The following is a 22,581-nucleotide window of genomic DNA, read 5'->3' on the forward strand; positions in this document are numbered from 1 at the left end:
TTATCGTGTTGGGCCTTTTATGGGCCAGATTTTGGATCCATTAAACAAGATTTTTAAACGGCGACGTTTTATCTTGATACTCTGTAGTATGTTGGTTTAGCTCTTTCAAATCCAAATATTGTATTGTGTATCTATCTCTTCTAATGGCGACCACCGGCGCCGCCGCTGCCACGGCCACTGAGATTGGAAACGCTGAAATCAAACAGCCTCGATCGATATTTGATTTGCCGGCCGATTTCTTTGACTCGTGTCGGTTGTCAAATCCTTTGGAGACTCAATCGTCGACGTGGTTAATACCAGTACCACCCGCGGAGGAGGAGAAGAAGAAGAAGAAGGACGGCGTGATTCTGGATAGATGGACCTGTAATACTTGTAAAATTGACTTCTCTTCTCTTCAAGATCAACGCTCCCACTTCAAATCCGATCTTCATCGCCTTAACGTAATTATTTATCTATCTCTCTTTCTCCCACTACTAGTACTACTATGATGGTTACTCCTTAAGAATATATAAAAGTCTTTCTATTTCGTTTTACCATGCCTTAATTTTTTGTTGTTGCTGTGATTGTATAGATCAAGCTGAGTGTTGCTGGCAAGCCTATTTTGAGAGAAGAAGATGTTGATGAGTTGACGTCTGAGTCTGTCCAAGACTACGATGTCTCTAGTATATCAGGATCAGAAGACGAAGCTGAGACTAGACACACACTCCACTTTGATCCTCAAAAGGGTATTGATAAAAAGAAGCTTTTTATTCGTCTTCAAACTGGTGACAAAGTTTCCATCTGGAGAAGCTTAATCATGGACGAGGCTGAGATGGTGAATGACACTGGATCTTCTTCTCTCGATGATTTTGGAAGGGGCTTGGGCGAGATTGAAGTCACTGAGAGGTTGAGAAATTTGATTCCAGAGAATACGGATCACAGGCAAATGTCTGTCGTGTTGCTTGCTAGTGGTGGCCACTTTGCCGGTACTGTCTTTAATGGAAAGTCCGTTGTGGCTCATAAGACTTTCCACAGGTACTGTCTCTTTTGCATTTTTTCTCTATTTTCATGTGTTTTTTTCCCTGCTTGTTGATCCTTATTCAGTTCAGAATCGAGATTCTGTTTTTACCTATGATTACTGGAAACTAATATCCGTTGGTCTTGAAACATTATAGAGTATTGGTGTGTTCTCTTATTCCCTTTCCCATGTATAGGTATGTTGTAAGAGCCAAGGCCGGTAAAAAGCAGTCCACAAAAGATGGAAGCGGGAGGAGTATACACTCTGCGGGAGCCTCACTTCGTCGTTACAACGAACTTGCTTTAAAAAAGGTTCGTCTCTGCACTTGCTTTAAAAAAGGTTTGATTATTTTTACCACCAATATTTCTAAGCCCCTTTTGTTGCGGGTTCTATAATGGGAAAAGGGGGCGTAAGAGATGAGTTTGTTATTTATCTCTTCGAACTTTCTTTGCCAACTTGCTCCTGTTACTGTTTTCTCTTGACATGGTCTTCAGTTTACGATTTTTCTAAAAGCCAATTTTAAGTGAGCTCACTTAAAAAAGAACACATAAGAGTCCCGTATATAGTTTTATCTGCGGCTCTGCTCGTTTTGTAAAGGCAATTCTGAACTCGGAAGTGTGGTGTATAGTTTTGTAAACATGATTTAGGTCTCTTGAAGGGTGGAAATATTGGCCGCCTTCAGGAGGGTTGTCAACCGGGATCAGGATCATAGGAAGGGAAACATTAAAAAAATATATTTTGTAACCTCTATAAATATGATACCTAGCCTTTTAGAGTAAATTTTAAATCATTTTTCTCTATATTGTTAGGATATTCAAGAGCTGCTTGCTAGCTGGAAGCCTTATTTTGATGGTGCTGCTTGTGTTTTTGTTCATGCTCCCTCAAGCAGTAGGCCATTACTTTTCAATGGAGGCAAACCTTACTTTAGCAGCCAAAACTGTGCTGTACGAAACGTTCCATTTACTATCCGGCGGCCAACCTTCAAGGAATCACAGCGTATATATAATCAGTTGACTCAGATTGCATATGTAACTGAGGAGATTTTTATTAATCAACCAGAAGACACCAAAGCCAGTACATTGGTGCATACCCATTATGAGGATCCTGGCGAAACCTCAAGAAATGAAGAGCCCAATGAAACTTCTTCTACTAACGTAATCTTAGAGGAACCAAATCGTATAGAAGAGGATCTCGGAGATGGAGTTACTGGTACATCAACTCCCTTGCATGAAGCTGCTAAATCTGGTGATTTTGAAAAAGTTCTGGAGTTATTGGAGGAGGGTATGGATCCTTGTGCTAAGGATGAAAGAGGCAGAACGCCGTACATGCTTGCAAATGAGAAGGAAGTGAGAAACACTTTCAGACGGTTTATGGCATCAAACCTTGAAAAGTGGAATTGGCATGATGCTAAAGTACCCAGCCCGCTCACCAAAGAGATGGAGGAATCTCAAGCTGCCAAGCAGGTACTTTGCATCGATTTGTTATTTTTTGGCGTCAAAAGTTTGGTTTAAGGATTACGCATGAGGCAAAATAGGACTAGTGCAGAACTCCTTAGTCCTTTCTTTACGCACTGCGTTCTTAGGTTGAGCTCTATCCCGGAGTTTATGGATATTTGTGGTCGTGTGTTAGGGTCCAATGTCTGCCAAATACTATATTAAATTGTGATGTAGATGATGCATGTATTCTCGCATGATTTGATATATATGATTTTTCAGATGGGATTCTGAATCCACCATCTGACTAACTTGATTTGTGACGGTGATTCTTGTTCAGGCAGAAAAAGACGCCAAGCAGAAAGCAAGAGCAAAAGAGTTGAAGAAACTACGCAGAGCCCGAGAAAAGAAGGCTCAAGTAACGTTTTAACCAGTGTCTTATTCCAACCAAAACTCGGATTAGTAGAGATAAGAGAGAGACAGTTAACTTTTTATCTAACCCTCCTTGTGTTTGTAGGCAGAAGCTGCGCAGGCTGAGAAAGAGAAGCCGATCTCTAAAGTGGTTAGCTTCACAAACCCCCAATTCGTATAATTTCTGATATTTTAAGACCACGTCAACATTTGCTTTGTCTTTTGGGTAAATCTTCTTGTAATAGGAGGAAGTGAGGAGAGCAATGGCAGCCCAGAGGGAAAAGAGAGCAGCCGCTGCAGAAAGACGGATGGCGTCACTTAACATTCAAAGCAGTTCAACGACAATATAATTTCCACCAAAGTTTTGAGTGTAAAGAGGAGAAAAAAAGGTTTGAAAAACTAGAAAAACAAGAAGCAAGCAGTATCAAGAAGGCACGACATCATTGATTGGGCCACAAATTTGTTTCTAAAATGCCCGTTTAGACCACATACAATGTAGTATATTCGGATTACAATAATAAAAAGGCTTTTTATTATAATGAGTCAGTCACAAACCCTTCTTCTATATATACTAGTGAGATATAGTCATTTAATGGTGGTCAGAGGAGGAGAGTGCTAAATGAAGGGCATGCTCTGCCTCCTTCAAGAACAGTCTTGTGAGCTGCTTCTGTCCTCTACGGTACACTACACTTGACCACTTGTTTCTGCTCATCCTTCTCCCATCCCAGTCCCTACTTTCACAACAAATTTCAAAAACATTCTATCCAAATCTAAACCATGTCCAGATATTTTGGACATTGTACCTCGGCTCTTCATCGCATGCCTCCTCAAGGAGCCTAGCATCTTCTTCGTCAGTGCCCGAATTCTCTTCCAGCTTCATCATCCTGTCAAGAAGAAAACAAAACGCATTGAGGACTGTAACTTTCTTCTGATCCTGCTGAAAAAACATCTTACTTAGCTCTTAATATCATGTCACGGGTAACAAATTTAATTGCATACTTTGCATTAAGGAGATCCATAAGTAACTGCAAAGCTCCAGAATCCCCGCATGCTTCCCATATGGCCATCCTGACCTCAGTTTCAGAAGGTTGCTCGTCTGGTCTCGACTCTACTAGCTTTCTCGAAAATAATAATTGTGTCTCAATATCGGGTGAAATACAAACTGTGGATGCTTATCAGATTCTGTCTTCCTTTCCCAACTCACTACTTTCAGCAATGGATCTTTCGTGTAGGATATGTATTTATGTTGAAAAGATGTCAGAAGAAAGAAAAAGGGTAATCATACCTCTTCAAGCATAGCTGAGACCTTGTAAATCTCTTCTTCTTGCATGGTAATGGTCCTTAAGCCAGTCATAAAATCTTCTGGGAAAACTAGTTTGTTCATATATGAGGGCATCTTACGCTGCCCAGACCAACTGAAACTACAGGATCTCACTGTTTCCTTCTCATCACTTTCTCTAATTTTTGATGTGGTTTGTGGGAAGAACCCATGATTTAAGACCGATTTTGGCAGGAGACACCGGAGTTGAGCTTTCTGCATTACGAGAATTTCCAGAGTTCGACAGGTACATTATCAAATCAAAATAAAATGTACAATGCTAACCTGAGCTTCAAGAAGCTGCCCTTTGGAATCAGAAAAAGGAATACTCGGAATCGCCTCAACAGGATAATGAACCTAGAATAAATCCAAGGTCATTCCTAACAACAGACGTGAAAAAACACAATTGACGAGTGTCTTCTTGCTCTTGGAAAGTTATGTTTTCGTCAACATCCTCACAAATACAGTACCGGTTGAAAATTAAGGAACTCTTCAAAAGGGAAGCAAATATTACCATGAGATAATCATCTGGATTATTCTCTATCACAAATCCATACAGGTAAAGAAGCTCCTGCATACAACAAGAAGGGACATCATTCCAACAAAGGCTTAGATGTGATAATTTGCAAATACACATGTCCACCACTCGAAAACCTATTAAATCGTAATACAAGATAATCAATCAAACAAAACAAAATATTTGACTGGAACAGATATTTGACTGGAACAGGACCACTCAAATTAATTTTTCATTGAAGCTGCCAGGAACTGCAAAAGGTCTTACCTCATTCCCTTTGTTACCATAGCTGATCGAGACCTCCTTGTTTGGGATACACTGTTGTGCAACTATTCAATTTACAGAATTGTGGCACTCAGTTTTCCACATTACATAACTAAAAGAAGTGAGTAAATGGATTGTTCGATAGTTTGATAGATACTTGTAGAAAGTGAGAGGTAACACAATCAAATTTTTAACTAACCCGAGAGAAGGTACATGGAGAAAGGAACACTAGATACCAATCCGGTCCCATCAACTTCCCAAGTCGCCGCAGGCTTCAAATCTATACAGCCATAACTATAGTATATCATAACAAATTTACTAGGATATATACTCATTAACCATATCAACATTATGCAACAGAGTAAAGAGCCTCTTTTTAAGTTTCTTTATAATAAAAAATATTGGCATACCATGGTTGCAAAAGTCAATGCCAGGAACAAGCCCCTCAACCCACACAGTATCGCCGGGACCGAGAGATGTAGCGCCAGGGACTTGAGCCTGAATATCTACCCATCAGAAAATGAAGAAACTCTTGATGTTTTAATTACAGGAGAGAAGGATAAAAGGGCATTTCACACAGAATTCAGCAAACTGACTTTAAATGACTTGCCTTTTTCCCCATTAGAACTAACTGGGTCCGTTTCAGGGGTATGACTTGTTGATGGGTCTTCCCCGACATCTTCCTGGCTTTGTGGAAACACGAAAGAATGTGGAAGAGGAATGTTCAAGGCACGACTCCAGAATACAGAATTTGCCCTGGCGTAATGGAAAAGGTCTCAAGATCACTCAGCACACAAAACTCTGGTTCTACAAAAAAGAGATAACACCACACCAGTAGCCAACATACCAGAGGAAGTGTTCAAAGGAGACCTCGCTGCACCAAAAGACAAAACAAAATATGATTGGCTCGAGCACAAGAATATTATAACAGTAGGCGTAAGTAAATATGTGAGGTATGTAAACCTTTGGGAATCACCATCCAAAATAAGAAGCTTTTTAACCAGGGGCTCCACCTTCTCATGGTAAAGCGACATCAACTTCTTCTTCTGAAAAGGTAGGTAGATGAAACGAAAAATGAAATCACGATGGTCAAGAACAGTGAAAGGAGAAAATGTGGCAGCAATCTATTTGTATGATGATATAGGGGAAATTAAAATGTTAAAAAGATTGACACCTGTAACTCGGTTGCGTGATACAAGTTTGTGCCCTTGAGCTCAAGGATGTCAACATCAGAAAACCAAAGAGGATTGCCAAATCGAGTAGGAAGCATATCAAGATACCTATAATGTATATCATATTCTTTTTATATAGACAGTAGAGATGAATCCCTTAAACAACTTTTGTGGTTAAGAGATACAAACTTACGGCTTCCAGGAAGAATTGATTCGGAGACGCTCGAGAGTGAGGAACAAAATCATGAGAAACCGGTCATCGACTTGTCCTTGTTGGAACATTTGCTGACACTCTGGGCCGAGGAGAGGGTCCTGAAGAACTCTCATAGGGGTAATGGCCAAACCAAGCGGCACAACAAGTAAGACATCTGAAATTTCACCAAAAAGCTGAACTCAGAGGAGTATACAGAAGCGATTAACTCAATGTTCCATATATATAGCCAAATGAGATAAACAACTAATAGATAGAGATAGTACCATCGGAAGCTTGAGTGGAGGAGCTTGAGGCGAATATGCCAAATCCTTTTCGGGAGTCAGAATATTTGATGTTGCATCCTCTTAATTCAGCTCCATTCACCTAAAAATTCAAAATCAAACAAAGATCGATCGATGAGACATACAAAAACGACTGAAAATAACACTCAGAAAACAGGGGTGGGGAGGGGATCTCTAACCTGAAGCCATTCTAGGAACCTTTCGAGTTTGGCTTTTTCTTCTGAAATCGCCATATCTTCCGGCGAAGATCAACACGCCGGGAGACGGGTTTAAGGGAACGGTCAAACCGCCGGGCAGAGGGTTTATTTTTCTTTTTCTCAACCGTTCTTGTTAGGGACTAACAGCAAAACGACGTCGTTGCTGACTTCTGTCTCTGTGGGCTTTTGTATCCACCCCACACCCACTGGGCTTGTTGCACTTGCACCTTCTTCTTTTTTTCTTTTCCTTTTTTTTTTTTTTTTTTTTGTGAAATTATTTTATTTAGTTATTAATGTAACGGTTTGTAGAGATGTAGGAAATGTTGAAAGATTAGGTTAAGCCGAGAATGGGTTATTCTAGGAATATACCTTACCTAAATAAATATATAGTTTGCTACATTCATACTAGTTAACACAAAAGGTGCTTTAGTTTTGTTTAATATGAATATACACGATCGTTTGTTTATTTTGTTCGCTCCAATAACATTGGGATGCGAATGTGAATACTGCCGACTCGTTAAGCACTGATTCACGTGCTTACCAAGTTCTCACTAAACGCCACATTTGGTTTACTCATCAATATATATACGTGTTGCTCTACCTTAACCTATTGCTTGGAATATCCCCAGAATTTTTCTCTTTATATATGATAAATTGTGGAAATGCATGTCGTTGGTGTTTAGTAGTATATTATTTTTTTTAAGATATACATAATTACATACAGTAGCCAGTAGGTGCTAAAACGGTCCCTTTTTCAACTAAACTGGAAAAATCACGTGGGTGGCTGTGCAAAGCCACACTGACCTTGACCTATATATATATATTGATATTTGTACTAGGAATATGAATTTCCAAAGCATTAGATACTTACTTAGATGAGAGAAATACTCACACTAATTTCATAATGCGATAGTAAGAAAATATTGTTTCGATACGGTCGGTCACGCAAGTTTACCATCGATTATATACGGTAACGATTTTTTTAACCGTTGAAACTCATGCATTTGTAATTATATAAGTTCTGCCGTTTAACCAATTTTGAATGACATGGTATGATGAGGTACGAGTTCCACGCAAGTAAAGAAACAATTCAGATTATCTTCCTTAGTTCCTTTCTCTCTAGCTTTCCACGTCTGGGTTACTTATTTAACTGTTCGATTATGTCGTAGGTAACTGTTCGACATAACTGTTCGATTATGTCGTAGTTTAGTTCCTTTACTTGATTCCTAATTTGATTATGTCGTAGGTAAAATCTTTTGTAGTCAAAGCTCCGGTAAGATGGTTGCCTTTGGGAAGAGGTTGAAAGAAAGCCAGATTCAAGAATGGAAAGAGTAATATTTTGTTTACCATTTGAATATTAATTTTATTTTACATAAATGCATGCCTAAAATGCGTCTCTGTTTCTGCAGATATTATATCGACTACAAGTTTATAAAGAAGAAGGTTAACCAATTTAATCCGCAAGTTGATGATGATGTTGGTACCCAAGATCATAGTTCTGTGCTCAAGGGTTTCTCTAGAATTATGGATAATCAGGTAACACATATATATAGGAGAACCTTAGAAATATTTCTCATTGAGAAGGAACTTATTTCCCCCCCCCCCCCCCCCCCCCAAAAGGTTTTTTTCATGTCATTCATCTACTTGAATGTTCCATACAAAAAGTACTCTTGCCTAGTTGACTTATGCCTGAATTATTGGGTTTTTTTTTTTTTGGTTAATTAAATTGAAAAGGTTGTCTTGTTTCTTCTGAAACAACAAGGACTGCTCGGACACAGATTATCATCTCTTGGACAACAACGCAATGCAGTTTTTCAGCAAAACAACGTATGTGAGCTTGAAGAAGGATACAGACAAGTAGGACATGATCTGCTGCGGCTACTCTGTTTCCTTGAGATGAACGCCATTGGTATCCGTAAGATCCTGAAGAAAATTGATAAGCATTTTGACTACAAATTCACAGACTACTACGTCAGAACTCGTCCAAATCACCCTTATTCTCAGCTACAACAAGTCTTCAAGCAAGTGGTTGATAAGCCTCTTCAGGTTTATACCAGGAAGAATAACAAGGTAGCTGCAGCACGTGTGGAAGAATAAAGACACGTGCGAGTAAAAAGAAAGGAGATTTTGTATATAAACAGAGAAAGGAGAATTAGGCTGTTATGTTGTTTGTTGTAAAAAGATAGTCGTATGAGACTTCTTGGAGAGAGGAGGTTGTTATCTAGCTGCGACTAGATACCTCTCGGTTACAGTTTGTAATTGATTCTGTTCATATCAATAAAGGAGTATTCAGGTTCTTATCAATTGGTGCGGTGAATCTGGGTTGAATCTAACGCCGCGGTGAGAAGTTTCATCGGAGATTGAGGATTTTACAGTCATCGGAGAAGACGAGTATAACGATGGTGATGGAGATCGGACTATCGCCGGTTCGCGAATTATCAGAGGCAGAGCAGCGCGAAGAATCCCTAGCTGACGTCTACGATCAATTAGGTGAGATGCGTAAATCGGAGACCAAATTCGAATCTCGAATCGAATTCAAAGATGGAATCTTTGGGCAACGAAATGCGATCGCGAGACCAGAAGTTGGAAGAATTGACGAGGAAATTAGATTTGGTGCTCAACTCGTTACCAGGAATCGCAACAACTCGTGAGGTGGGAAGTACGAGTCAATCGATGCATTTACAAACACAAGATCTTCGCAATCAGGTATGTTCCTTGAACTCGGAACCATGCCTTAGCAACATTAGGACAGGACTTAGAGAAAACTTGATCAAGAATGTGGAAATGCCAATCTTTGATGTATCTGGCATTTACGGTTGGGTTGCTCGGGTGGAGAGATTTTTTCGAATTGGTGGATACAACGATGAGGAGAAGTTGGCATTGATATCAGTGAGTTTGAGTGGAGAAGCGTTGAGTTGGTACAACTGGGTTGTGAACACACGACAATTTGAGAGCTGGTCACAGTTTAAGTCAAGCTTGATGTTGAGATTTGGCAATCTTAAGTTGCGTGGACCAAGCCAGAGCTTATTTTGCATCAAGCAAACGGGAACTATAGCAGATTATATTCAAAGATTTGAAGACCTCTCGTCACAAGTAACAGGATTGGATGAACAGAAGCTTGAAGGAATTTTTCTCAATGGTTTATCCCAAGAAATGCAAGAACTGGTGCATATGCAGAAACCTCGAAACTTACCTGAAATGGTAGCTGAAGCAAGAGCCATGGAATCCAGTATCATGCGAAATGTGGTGAAGAAAGAGCTGATGTTAGCAAATAAGGAGAATCGAGAGACATTCTGTTCTGACGTTAAGAGTAACACTCATTACAATCCTAATGGCTGGAAGATGAAGACCGTAGCCATAGAGACAATTCAAAATATTGAGAAACCAGCAAATAGAACAGAACAGAGACCAAGAAGACACAACACAAATGCTGAGTTAGATGAGAAGAGAAGAAAAGGGATCTGTTTTAAGTGTGATGGTCCTTGGTCAAGAGAGCACAAATGCCCTAACAAGGAGTTAAGAATAATGACTATATTCAATGGTTATGAAGTAGAGGTGTTGGATGGTAACAATGAATTGGAGTTAGTGGAGGAACCCGTTGGTGAATGCATGTCCCTATCGTTCTCATCTTTCAGAGGGATATCTGGCCCTTCAACAACTAAAGTAAGTGGATCGGTGGGCAAAGAAAGTATAGTCATAATGCTAGACAGTGGGGCAACTCACAATTTCATATCACCACTTGCAGTGAAGAAGCTGAGACTTAGATGTAGAGAAGACCCAAATTTAAATGTCAAACTGGGTAATGGCATTATGGTGGATGGGTTGGGAGTGTGTGAAAAAGTGACATTCTCTGCCCAGAATCTGGAATTCACAACTGATTTCATAGTTCTTGAACTGGGTCAGATAGATGTGATTCTTGGAGTCTATTGGTTGAGAACCTTAGGAGATTGCAGAGTGAATTGGGAGAAGAATGAAATGTCCTTCTTATACAAAGGGAAGATGGTGTCTTTAAAAGGAGAATCTGACTTGTTAATCTCCAAAATGTCATTGAAATCATTATCTACTGGTTTGGAAGCTAAATCGAAGGGTGTAGCACTTGATCTATGCAACCAACAAGATATACAACCAGTATTGGAACCTATAGAGAAGGGTATTCAAGCAGTGTTAGCAGAGTTTGATGGTGTGTTTGAGGTTCCCACTTCCCTACCACTGTTGAGAGAAAGAGAACACTCGATCATTTTGGCTCCTGGAACTACAGCGGTTAGTGTTCGACCATATAGATACCCACATGCCCAGAAAGAAGTGATGGAGAAGATGGTACAAGAGATGTTAGAGGCTGGCATCATAAGAACTAGCCAAAGTCCTTTTTCAAGCCCAGTTTTGCTAGTGAAGAAGAAAGACAACAATTGGCGATTCTGTGTGGACTACAGAGCACTGAATAGAGCAACGGTGCCAGATAAATTTCCAATTCCAATGATAGATCAGTTATTAGATGAGTTGAATGGAGCGACAATTTTCTCTAAATTGGATCTTAGGGCTGGATACCATCAAATAAGGATGAAGGAAGAGGATGTAGAAAAGACAGCTTTCAGAACTCATGATGGACATTACGAGTTCTTGGTAATGCCGTTTGGCCTGACAAACGCTCTTGCAACTTTTCCAGCTCTTATGAATGAAATTTTCAGACCATTCTTGAGGAGATTCATTCTTGTATTCTTTGATGATATATTCGTGTATAGCAAAAATTTGATAGAACATCAGGAGCACTTGCGGGTTGTAATGAAGATTTTGGAGAAGCATAGACTATTTGCAAATAAGAAGAAGTGTTCTTTTGGTCAGAAGCAAATAGACTACTTAGGTCACATTATATCCAAAGATGGTGTTTCGACTGACCCTGTCAAAACTCAAGCAATGGCTCGATGGATCACCCCTACAACTGTTAAAGAATTGAGAGGCTTTCTTGGTCTTACCGGATACTACAGAAGATTCATAAGAGGATATGGTGTAATAGCAAGACCACTCACGGATTTGCTTAAGAAGGACAATTTTGAATGGAGTGGTGAAGCTCAAACAGCTTTTGACACATTAAAACAGGCCATGTCAACAGCACCGGTGCTATCTCTACCCAATTTTGATGAAGTGTTCATTGTTGAGGCTGATGCTTCAGGATTCGGCTTAGGTGCAGTGTTAATGCAGAACAAGCGTCCGATTGCTTACTTTAGCCACGGTCTAAGTGCCAAAGAACAGTTGAAACCAGTTTATGAAAGGGAGTTGATGGCTATAGTTTTATCGATTCAGAAATGGAAGCATTATCTGTTTGGAAGACATTTTGTGGTACACACAGATCAAAAAAGCTTGAAATTTCTGTTGGAGCAACGAGAAATCACAATGGATTATCAGAAATGGCTTATTAAGTTGCTGAACTATGACTTTGAGATTTTGTATAAACCGGGAGTGGAGAATAAAGCAGCAGACGGGTTATCGAGAATGACTCAAGGTCACGGTTCATTGTTTGCTCATCTGTTAATGGCTCTCACAATACCAACAGCTTTACAACTTCAGGATATATACGAAGAGATTGATAAGGATGAGTATATTCAGAAAGAAATAAGAAGTTGCTTATCGGATCAGAGTGTTTTGAAGAAATATACAGTGAGGGATGGGCGTTTGTGGTTCAAAAACTGGCTAGTAATACCCAAGAACTCGAACTCTATTCCATTGATACTAGAGGAATGTTACTCGGGAGTGGTAGGAGGGCATTCAGGAGTGTTAAAGACAACTAAAAGGGTTCAACAGTCGTTCCACTGGGAAGGTCTGCTATTGGATATACAGAAATTTGTTTCGGAGTGTGAGATTTTTCAAAGACATAAATACTCCACTCTATCTCCAGCAGGTTTATTACAACCCTTACCTGTACCAAACCAAGTGTGGGAAGACATCTCAATGGATTTTGTAGAAGGGTTACCTAAATCACAAGGAAGAAATGTGATTCTGGAAGTGGTGGATAGATTGAGCAAATACGGTCATTTTCTGAGTTTGAAGCACCCGTTTGAAGCATCAGATGTAGCGAAGTTGTTCATTAAGGAGGTTGTAAAGCTACATGGTTATCCAGCCTCCATTGTTTCTGATCGAGGAAGTACTTTCTTGAGTGCATTTTGGAAAGATTGTTTCAAGTTATCAGGCACAAAACTCAAGCACAGCACAGCGTTTCACCCACAAACAGATGGACAAACGGAGGTCTTGAATAGATGTTTGGAAACGTATCTCAGATGCTTAGCTTCAGCTCATCCAAAGACTTGACATCAATATTTGTCTTGGGCGGAGTTATGGTACAACTCGTCGTATCACACGTCTTTGAAAGCAACCCCCTTTAGAGTGTTGTATGGACGAGACCCTCCTCCAATAATGAGATTCGAAGAGCAATCTACTAAGGTGTTTGAGTTGGAAGAGATGTTGAAGAACAGAGATTTAATGTTGGCACAAATCAAGAATCATTTGATTCATGCCCAACAGTTAATGAAGAACAACGCTGATAAACACCGCAGGGATGTTGAGTATGATGTTGGGAGTTGGGTGTTCCTTAAACTATGTCCATATAGGCAGCAAACAGTGGCAAAAAGGGCATGCCAAAAGCTTGCAGCAAAGTATTATGGACCATTTGAGATAATGGAGAGGATTGGTAAGGCAGCCTATAGACTGAAACTTCCAGATGGCTCCAAGATACACACAGTTTTTCACGTTTCTCAACTCAAGAGAGTTCTGGGCGAGCATCATCAAATAATGCCATTACCAGAGACGTTTAATGATGCAGAGGAGTTGGTCATTGAACCAGAGAAGGTCTTGGAAACTAGATACAATGATAAAGGAGTGTTAGAAGCTTTAGTCAATTGGAGAGGATTACCCGCGCATGAAAATACATGGGAGGTGGTTCGTGAGTTGAAAAGACAGTTCCCTACTCTAGCGCTTGAGGACAAGCTTCATTTCGATGGAGGGGGTATTGATAAGTCTCTTCAGGTTTATACCAGGAGGAATAACAAGGTAGCTGCAGCACGTGTGGAAGAATAAAGACACGTGCGAGTAAAAAGAAAGGAGATTTTGTATATAAACAGAGAAAGGAGAATTAGGTTGTTATGTTGTTTGTTGTAAAAAGATAGTCGTATGAGACTTCTTGGAGAGAGGAGGTTGTTATCTAGCTGCGACTAGATACCTCTCGGTTACAGTTTGTAATTGATTCTGTTCATATCAATAAAGGAGTATTCAGGTTCTTATCAGTGGTAACATGTCCTGTCTTTACCTCACTTTCTTCTTTTTTTCTTCTATAAGTAGTATGACACCTAAACTGAATGAACCCCTTGCAATATATATATGCAGGGTGTTGGAGCTGTTGCTGGGTATGTTTCTCGCAATCTTGCAGCACTTCAGGACCACCAAGGGATCCATACTTCAATATATGACCAATCTGTTTTGTCTAACCCGGTTATCATACAAAACATCTCTTCCCAGGTATAGTCAGTTTTTGTCTTTCTGCAGCTGACAACAAGTTATTTGTTGTGACTAGTAATTTAAGAATACATGTACTGCAGGGTGCTATGGTTGTTTCTATCAATGCTGCTGTCAGGAAGCTATCAAACTCGACAAGCTTTCTAGAGTTCCTCGGGAAACATGCGTTAATCATATCAGAAGACTCGCCTTTTCTACAAGATCCTGTTGCTCAAGAAAATTTTCATTTTCTGTCCCTGTTCCTGAATTTGGTTAACGCTTTTTTGTATATGGTCAACACCTACATCGTAGTCCCTACGGCGGATAGTTACTCTCTTAGCCTTGGAGCCGCAGCAACTGTTTGCGTTGTGGTGATTGGCTCCATGGCAGTTGCTCAACTGTTTTCTTCAATCTATTTCAGTGCATGGTCAAACAGATCTTATTTTAAGCCGCTTTTGTTTAGCAGCATTGTTCTTATCGTTGGCAACACATTTTACGCCTTGGCCTATGATATGAACTCTATTGTACTTCTTCTGCCCGGTCGCCTCTTCTGTGGGTAAGTTTCAAGCAATACTAACTTATTTACTACTCTGCCTATGTTAACACAGTGATTGATATGTACAGTATATGACCTCAAGTTAGGCTCTGCAAGGGTAATAAATAGGCGTTATATAAGTGATTGTGTGCCACTCAAGCTTAGAATGAAGGCTTCTGCTGGATTTGTTAGTGCAAGTGCGCTAGGAATGGCATGTGGTCCAGCGCTTGCCTGCTTATTTCAAACTAACTTCAAGATTTGCAATCTCACCTTCAACGAGAATACATTACCGGGTTGGTTCATGGCGTCGGCGTGGCTGGTATTCTTGCTCTTGTTATGGATATACTTTAAAGAACCTGAGAGAGAGGATGTTGTGCCAAAGCAAGGTAATCAGACTTTTCGATATGTTAAATTAAGTGTTCCCTCTGACTTTGCATGTATATATATATATATGCAGGGACTTCAACTTCAAGTTTAGGTACTTTGGATGAAAATATTGTGGCGCCTTTGCTCCATGTGAAGCTAAACAAAAGACAATTTATGAAGATGAGAATTGTGAAGAGGACCGAAAGCCAGTAAATTCAATTATGTCAGCATACCGGTTGCTTTCACCTTCAGTAAAAGTATAATATGAGTTGAGTCTAAGTTTAATTTTCTAATTTAACCAATAGCTAGCCATATGTTGAACAAAGAACACAATGGTGGATCTCCAGGTTCAGCTATTTGTCTACTTCATGCTCAAATATGCGATGGAGATCTTGGTAGCTGAAAGCAGCGTCATCACTAGTTATTACTTTGCCTGGCAAACCAACGCAGTTGCAATCTTTCTTGCTTGCCTCGGCCTAACGGTGCTTCCAGTTAACGTTATAGTCGGACACCACTTCAGCAACATGTTTGAAGAAAGGTAGAACGAACCACTTCACAATCTGATTCTAATTCATTAGTTACAATCTACAAAAAAAGTAGTGTCTGCATACCATAAGGTTTCATGTTGCAAAGACTTATAACTTGCAGGCAGGTTCTGCTTGTTAAACATTCTTTTAACATAAACCCCAAGATCTTAAGCATCTATATTAATCACATAATAGAATCATAAAGAGGGTTAAAGTAATACCTCCACTCATTGTAGAAATGATGCTTTCTTGAATGGTTTCTTCTTCTTCAATGGCTTGGCTTGAAGACTTGAAAATAAACTCTTAGTTGATCTTTAGGTGGAAGATAAGTTTTCTCTCCCCTTTCCTATAAACTCTTTTCTTTATGTGTTGTTTTTGTTCTTGTGATGATTTGTGATGGAGCAAACCATCTATTTATAGGAGGGAAGAGGATCTTATTCCTCATAAGGGTTTTGTCTTCTAATTTAATCTCAACCATCCATCATAGTAGAGATGAAGACAGTGGTGACAAGTGTGAGAACAAGTGTCTAGCATTGCTTCAAACACAACATGCAACTTCACACTTGTTCTCTTATAAGCTTTAGCATGACATGTAGCTTAATACTTGTCCTTATAAGCATAAGCTTCACATATAGCTTAACACCTGTCCTTTTAGTTCCCAAATGATTAAAAAACAAAATATAACAAACCCAATTAAATAACCTACTAACTATAAGACCACATACATGGGTAAGAAATAATTATTTTCTTACATTCTCCCACTTGGTCGTTAGTATAATGGTTTTACTCGGGAATCATAAGGCCGGCATAATATGTTATATTTTTCATTTGGTCTTTCATAAGTGTATTAGCTAAACTTGTAACCAATGAGAGTCATGGCGGTCACACATCATTTTGCAACATGATTCCTTCCATGTACTACTACATTGACTACTTTTCATAGCTAGACCATAAACATTATTCTATAAGTAGGAGTTATCTTTAATGGTCTCTTTGATGTCTTTTAAGGCACATTCTGTTATCAATAATTCCAACAAACATTAATGTGTGCACACGTTGGAAACATAATAGAAGATGTAAAAGTCATAAGAGAGCTCTTATAAATGTCAAACATAGGCTAAAACATTATCAGACAACATAATTAAGTGCTATCCTCCATACCCATACTTTCTGCATGCTTCATAAATGTCTTTGGAGGTAATGCTTTCGTAAATATGTCTGCGACCATTAGCTCAGTGCCTATGTGTTCAATGACAAACTTTTCTCTTTTAACATCTTGCTTTAATGATAGATTTTTTGAGTTCCATATGCTTGGCTCCTTTAGATATCCTATCATGCTTAGAGAAGAAGATTGCGGCTTGATTGTCACAGTAAAGAGTTAGAGGTTTGTAAACAAAATTCAAAACCCCAAACTCTGACACGAAATTCCGCAACCATGTTCCTTGAATAGAAGCCTCATAACATGCTACATACTCAGCTTCCATGGTGGATGTATAAATCAACTCTGACTTCTGGCTTTTCCATGAAATGGCACCTCCACCAAGGAGATACACATATCCGAGAGTACAATGCCTAGAATCTTCACATCCACCAAAATCTGAGTATGAAAATCCAACCATCTGTGGATGTGTTGATTTTCGATATGTCAACATCTAGTTTCTTGTTCCCTTTAGGTATCTCAAAACTTTCTTCGCAGCTTTCCAATGAGCAAGTCCTGGGTTACTCTGAAATCTATCCAACATTCCGACTGCATGACTAATATCAGGTCGAGTGCAGACCTGTGCGTACATCAAACTTCCCACAAGAGATGCATAAGGGTACTTTTGCATTTCATTATGTTCCATTTCATTCTGCGGACATTGCTTAAGATTAAGCTTGTCACCCTTTTGCATAGGAACATTATTAGAAGAACACATCATCATGCCAAATCTCTCAAGAACTTTATCAATATATGCTTTCTGAGACAATCCTAAAATTCCTAGTGATCTATCACGGAATATTTCAATTCCTATCACATAGGATGTCTCATCCATATCTTTCATATCAAAGTTCTTAGAGAGATAACTCTTAGTCTCATGTAGTAGACCAAGATCATTACTGGCTAATAAGATGTCATCAACATACAATACCAAAAATATGAATTTACTCCCACTGATCTTGAGGTATATACATGGATCCACAATGTTTTCTTTGAAACCGAATTTCGTGATGGTTTCATCAAACTTTAGATACCATTGCCTCGAAGCTTGTTTCAGTCCATATATTGATTTCTTCAATTTGCAAACCATATCTTCCTGACCTTCGATTATGAAGCTTTCAGGTTGGCGCATATAGACTTCTTCTTGCAAGTCTCCATTAAGAAAGGCAGTTTTCACATCCATTTGATGTAACTCGAGATCATACTGAGCTACTAACGCCATGATAATTCTGATAGAGTCTTTTCTAGACACAGGTGAAAAAGTCTCACTATAATTAATGCCTTCCTTTTGACTAAACCCTTTGGTTACCAATCTGGCTTTATATCGTTCTACATTGCCATTACAGTCGAGTTTGGTCTTAAAGATCCACTTACACCCGACTGCTTTGTGTCCATCAGGCAATGGAACGATGTCCCAAACTTCATTCTTAACCATCGAGTCTATTTCATCTCTACTGGCATCAATCCATTTCTCAGAATTAACATCCTTCATGACTTGTGAATAAGAAACCGGATCTTTAATGTTTTCTTCTCCAGATTATATTTGATAAATCACAAAGTCATCTGAAATAGCAGATCTCCTCGTACAATTTGATCTTCTTAATGCTGGTTCCTCTTGTGCTTCATGATCATTATTGGCAAGATTTTCATCATGGAGTATGTGATCATTAAATGGGGTTTCCTCATTGTTTAACGGTTCAACAATGATAGGAATCCCAACATTCAAAACTAAGGGTAATGGAATATCAACCCTAGTTTCCTGAATAGTTATATCATGAACTTTATCACTCCCACTAATCTCACCATTCTCAAAAAATCTGGCATTATTGGTTTCTATTATTCTCGTACTATGGGATGGACAATAAAATCTATATCCTTTAGACTTCTCAGGGTAACCTATAAAGAAACCACTGATCGTTATGAAGTCTAATTTCTTTTCATGTGGATTTTATATTCTTACTTCAGCTGGACACCCCCAAACTTGGAGGTGTGACAGACTAGGTTTCCAGCTTTTCCACAGTTCAAAAGGGGTCTTTGAAACTGCTTTGCTAGGTACCCTATTCAAAATATAGACCGCAGTATGTAATGCGTCCATCCACAAGGATATAGGTAGGTTAGCATGACTCATCATAGATCTAACCATTTCCATATAAGTACGATTACGCCTTTCAGCTACACCATTCTGCCATGGAGAACCAGGCGTTGTGTACTGTGCAACAATTCCTAATTTTTGAAGGAGTATGGCAAATGGTCCAGGATGTTGTCCTGTTTCATTATATCTGCCATAAAATTCACCACCTCTATCAGACTTTATGATTTTCACCTTTCTATCTAATTGCCTCTCAACTTCATTAATGAATGCTTGTACAGCATCCACAGATTGAGATTTTTCATGCAATAAATAGAGATAACAATAACGTGAATAATCATCAATAAAAGTGATGAAGTACTTTTCACCTCCAAAAGTTGGAACGTCAAATGGTCCACAAATATCTGTATGTATGATTTCAAGAAGCTGTGTACTTCTTGTGGCTCCTTTCTTAGTGTGTTTAGTTTGCTTCCTTTAATGCAATCTATACACATTTTCTTATTGGTAAAATCAAGATTCGGTATGACTCCATCTTTTACCAATCTTTTAGTTCTTTCATAAGAAATATGTCCTAATCTTTTATGCCACAAGAAATATGAGTCATCAGTACATGTTTTATTTTTAAGTCTACTTTCAGAATACAAGGAGAGATGTGTCTCATAAGGTTGATCAGCCAGTTTTAACATATAAAGACCATCAACTAATATTCCAGAACCAATTCGTTTAGAGTTCAAAAATATATTAAAACAATCATCTCCTTGAATAGATTTAAAACCAGCCAAATCAAGTTTGCTTACAGAAACTAAATTACGGGAAATAGATGAAACATAAAGAGTCTGATATAAATCTAGACAAAATCCACCATCTAAAATGAGACAATAGGTGCCAACAGCTTCAACTGGTGCCTTGTCTCGATTTCCCATCAGTAAGTAGTTTTCACTTGAATTTATGGTCTGGATCGTAAGGAATCCTTGTACGAAATTCGTTACATGTACATTAGCACCGCTATCAATCCACAAAGTTTTGGAAGAAACATAAGTAAAATTAGATTCGAAAAAGCTTACGGAACCCATAGGATTACCTTTCTTTTCGAACCATTCTCTTCTTTTAGGGCAATCTTTCTGAAAGTGTCCAACCTTTTTACAAAAGTTGCACCTGTAATCTTTCTTTGCCTTTTTCTTCAGATTAACTTGATCGGAATCGTTCATTGTGGGTTGTGCTCTTTGATGGCTCTTTTTATGCCCAAACCCAACTTTAGGTCCAGCTCCTTGAACATGATGAGAAACTTTAATTCCTTCACGACCAAGTCTAGCCTCCTCTTGGACTAGTTTATTAGTCAATTCATTAGATGTCCACCTTTCATCAGTTGCATTATAATTGATCTGAAAGGGTCCATACTGAGGAGGTAGTGAATTTAGGATAAATTGGACAAGAAATGAATCGTCCACACTCATCCCTAAATTCTTTAGTTTAGCCGCAAGGTTGATCATTTCAATGCAATTTTCATGCATAGACCTTGTCCCATCATACTTAATGGTTGTAAGATCTGCCATAAGTTTCCCTGCAAGGGATTTGTCTGCAGTCTTAAACCGTTCTTCTATAGCTGCTAGATAATCTATAGCTTTATCTGCATCTGGAAGGGAAGTTTTAATATTGCTAGTTATGGTCATTTTTAAAAACATCATGCTTAATCTGTTTGCTTTCTCCCAAGCTTTATGGAGAGCCTTTTCTTCCTCAGTACTATTTATAGTTAAGGGATCTGGCTATTCTTCACGAAGTGCCAAATCCATATCTAGTACTCCTAATGTGAACTCAACTTTCTCTTTCCATTATGAGAAGTTGGTTCCAGTGAGGATCGGAACAGTAGAGACCATAGATGGCAAATTAGCAGGAAATGATGCTGCGATTTAGAGATATAACAAGCTTTAATTGAGGCTCAAAATTTAAACAACACATTAACAAAAATTATTGAATGCATATGACTTCAAATTATAATGCTCCTGTGGGTAGTCATTATAATATATCCTAATGTCATAGCTTTCAGAAAATTTTTCTTGAATGATGTATCAGATTAATTAAGCTATCTGTGGATATATGTAATTAACTCATATACAAACACTCTAATAAATATTGATCATGTTTTATGTCAATAGCCTACCTGTGGGTAGCTAATTAATACATAAACATATCAAAATTAAAATATTTTGGTTTTCTATGTGCAAATCATTATAAGATAAAACCATTATAGTGATATCAATTTCTTAATTATGCACATTAAGATAAACTAATCTTTTATCACTTATATATATTAATTTAAACACATATTGTAACTTGAAACTTAAATCAAACAAAAATTCAAGTGTACAAACATCATAACTTAAAGCTTTAATTTTCAGTTCTTTAACCCATAAATCTTTTATTCTTAATGGATTAATTAGATATTCATAACCATAAGCTCTGCTACCACATGTTAAACATTCTTTTAACATGAACCCCAAGATCTTAAACATCTATATTAATTACATAATAGAATCATAAAGAGGGTTAAAGTAATACCTCCACTCATTGTAGAAATGATGCTTCATTAAATGGTTTCTTCTTCTTCAATGGCTTGGCTTGAAGACTTGAAAATAAACTCTTAGATGATCTTTAGGTGGAAGATAAGGTTTCTCTCCCCTTTCCTATAAACTCTTTTCTTTATGTGTTGTTTTTGTTCTTGTGATGATTTGTGATGGAGCAAACCATCTATTTATAGGAGGGAAGAGGATCTTATTCCTCATAAGGGTTTTGTCTTCTAATTTAATCTCAACCATCCATCATAGTAGAGATGAAGACAGTGGTGACAAGTGTGAGAATAAGTGTCTAGCATTGCTTCAAACACAACATGCAACTTCACACTTGTTCTCTTATAAGTTTTAGCATGACATGTAGCTTAATACTTGTCCTTATAAGCATAAGCTTCACATGTAGCTTAACATCTGTCCTTTTAGTTCCCAAATGATTAAAAAACAAAATATAACAAACCCAATCAAATAAGCTACTAACTATAGGTAAGAAATAATTATTTTCTTACACTGCTAGCATCAGAGATGATGTTGTGCATTGGCATTCTCCTCAGCTTCCACATCATTGTGCCGTACTCGGTTCCTCAGTACGTCGCCTCTGCATTCATCACTTTTGTATCCGCAGAAGTGCTTGAAGGCGTGAACTTATCGCTCTTATCGAGGGTAATGTCATCGAGGCTGTCTCGAGGAACATTCAACGGAGGTTTACTATCAACAGAAGCTGGTACGCTTGCTCGGGTCATAGCGGATGGGACCATAACAGTTTCAGGATACTTACCGGAGAAGTGGCTCTTGAATGTTACTTTGCTTCCCTCGTTTCTAATTTGCATCTTTTCCATTGTTGCAACCGGCGTTACTTACAACTCGCTTTACGAATAACTTCAAAGATACTATGTCATATATGTGTAATGCAAACAAATCTCTGCTATAACTATAAGTAAATAAACCATCAAGTTAAAACCGAATAAACGGAATTTGAAACCAAACCAACAAATTGAACCGGGAGTTAAGTCTCTCTC

At 38.5% G+C, this 22,581-nt stretch overlaps 2 protein-coding genes and 1 pseudogene across 6 annotated transcripts; 2 read left to right on the plus strand and 1 right to left on the minus strand.

Moving 5' to 3' along the window:
• The first annotated feature begins 49 nt into the window (after window positions 1-49).
• On the plus strand, window positions 50-3,380 carry LOC104738601 (uncharacterized). 3 transcript variants are annotated; one of them, XM_010458758.3, is made up of 7 exons: window positions 50-440; window positions 572-1,014; window positions 1,194-1,308; window positions 1,807-2,460; window positions 2,771-2,848; window positions 2,948-2,992; window positions 3,087-3,380. In XM_010458758.3, the coding sequence occupies exons 1-7, from the start codon at window positions 144-146 to the stop codon at window positions 3,189-3,191; spliced, it is 1,737 nt and encodes a 578-aa protein (XP_010457060.2). In that variant the 5' UTR covers window positions 50-143; the 3' UTR covers window positions 3,192-3,380. The 3 variants fall into 3 exon arrangements, 2 of the variants coding, with proteins under 2 accessions (XP_010457060.2, XP_010457061.2); XR_015580345.1 differs by having other exon boundaries at window positions 89-440; window positions 1,194-1,336; XM_010458759.3 differs by having other exon boundaries at window positions 89-440; window positions 2,952-2,992.
• LOC104738600 (ribosomal lysine N-methyltransferase set10-like) lies at window positions 3,264-7,089 on the minus strand. 3 transcript variants are annotated; one of them, XR_015580346.1, is made up of 16 exons: window positions 6,787-7,089; window positions 6,590-6,689; window positions 6,306-6,480; window positions 6,115-6,220; window positions 5,904-5,986; window positions 5,788-5,814; window positions 5,551-5,696; window positions 5,351-5,446; window positions 5,140-5,220; window positions 4,944-5,052; window positions 4,674-4,730; window positions 4,445-4,516; window positions 4,127-4,375; window positions 3,841-3,956; window positions 3,645-3,725; window positions 3,264-3,572 (listed from the first exon to the last, which is right to left on the minus strand). XR_015580346.1 is itself a non-coding variant. In XM_010458757.3 (16 exons), exons 1-16 carry the CDS (start codon window positions 6,838-6,840, stop codon window positions 3,431-3,433), a joined length of 1,647 nt encoding a protein of 548 aa, XP_010457059.2. In that variant the 5' UTR covers window positions 6,841-7,089; the 3' UTR covers window positions 3,264-3,430. The 3 variants fall into 3 exon arrangements, 2 of the variants coding, with proteins under 2 accessions (XP_010457059.2, XP_010457058.2); XM_010458757.3 differs by having other exon boundaries at window positions 4,944-5,005; XM_010458756.3 differs by lacking the exons at window positions 3,264-3,572; window positions 3,645-3,725; window positions 3,841-3,956 and having other exon boundaries at window positions 4,121-4,375; window positions 4,944-5,005.
• Window positions 7,090-7,676: 587 nt separating this feature from the next.
• LOC104743094 (SPX domain-containing membrane protein At4g22990-like) lies at window positions 7,677-22,441 on the plus strand (annotated as a pseudogene).
• Window positions 22,442-22,581: the final 140 nt, after the last annotated feature.

This window comes from Camelina sativa, chromosome 14 (genome assembly GCF_030686135.1).
Source record: "Camelina sativa cultivar CO46 ecotype springtype chromosome 14, ASM3068613v1".
In the NCBI taxonomy this organism is placed as follows: Eukaryota; Viridiplantae; Streptophyta; class Magnoliopsida; order Brassicales; family Brassicaceae; genus Camelina; species Camelina sativa.

Excerpts from the sequence above, each read along its gene's own strand:
- LOC104738601 (XM_010458758.3), top strand. The coding sequence starts at position 144 with ATGGCGACCACCGGCGCCGCCGCTGCCACGGCCACTGAGATTGGAAAC. Across the intron at positions 1,309-1,806 it reads ACGAACTTGCTTTAAAAAAG|GATATTCAAGAGCTGCTTGC; the intron begins GTTCGTCTCTGC and ends CTATATTGTTAG. Across the intron at positions 2,849-2,947 it reads CCCGAGAAAAGAAGGCTCAA|GCAGAAGCTGCGCAGGCTGA; the intron begins GTAACGTTTTAA and ends TTGTGTTTGTAG.
- LOC104738600 (XM_010458757.3), bottom strand. The coding sequence starts at position 6,840 with ATGGCGATTTCAGAAGAAAAAGCCAAACTCGAAAGGTTCCTAGAATGG. Across the intron at positions 4,517-4,673 it reads ATCCAGATGATTATCTCATG|GTTCATTATCCTGTTGAGGC; the intron begins GTAATATTTGCT and ends GATTTATTCTAG. Across the intron at positions 4,376-4,444 it reads GGCAGCTTCTTGAAGCTCAG|AAAGCTCAACTCCGGTGTCT; the intron begins GTTAGCATTGTA and ends CTCGTAATGCAG.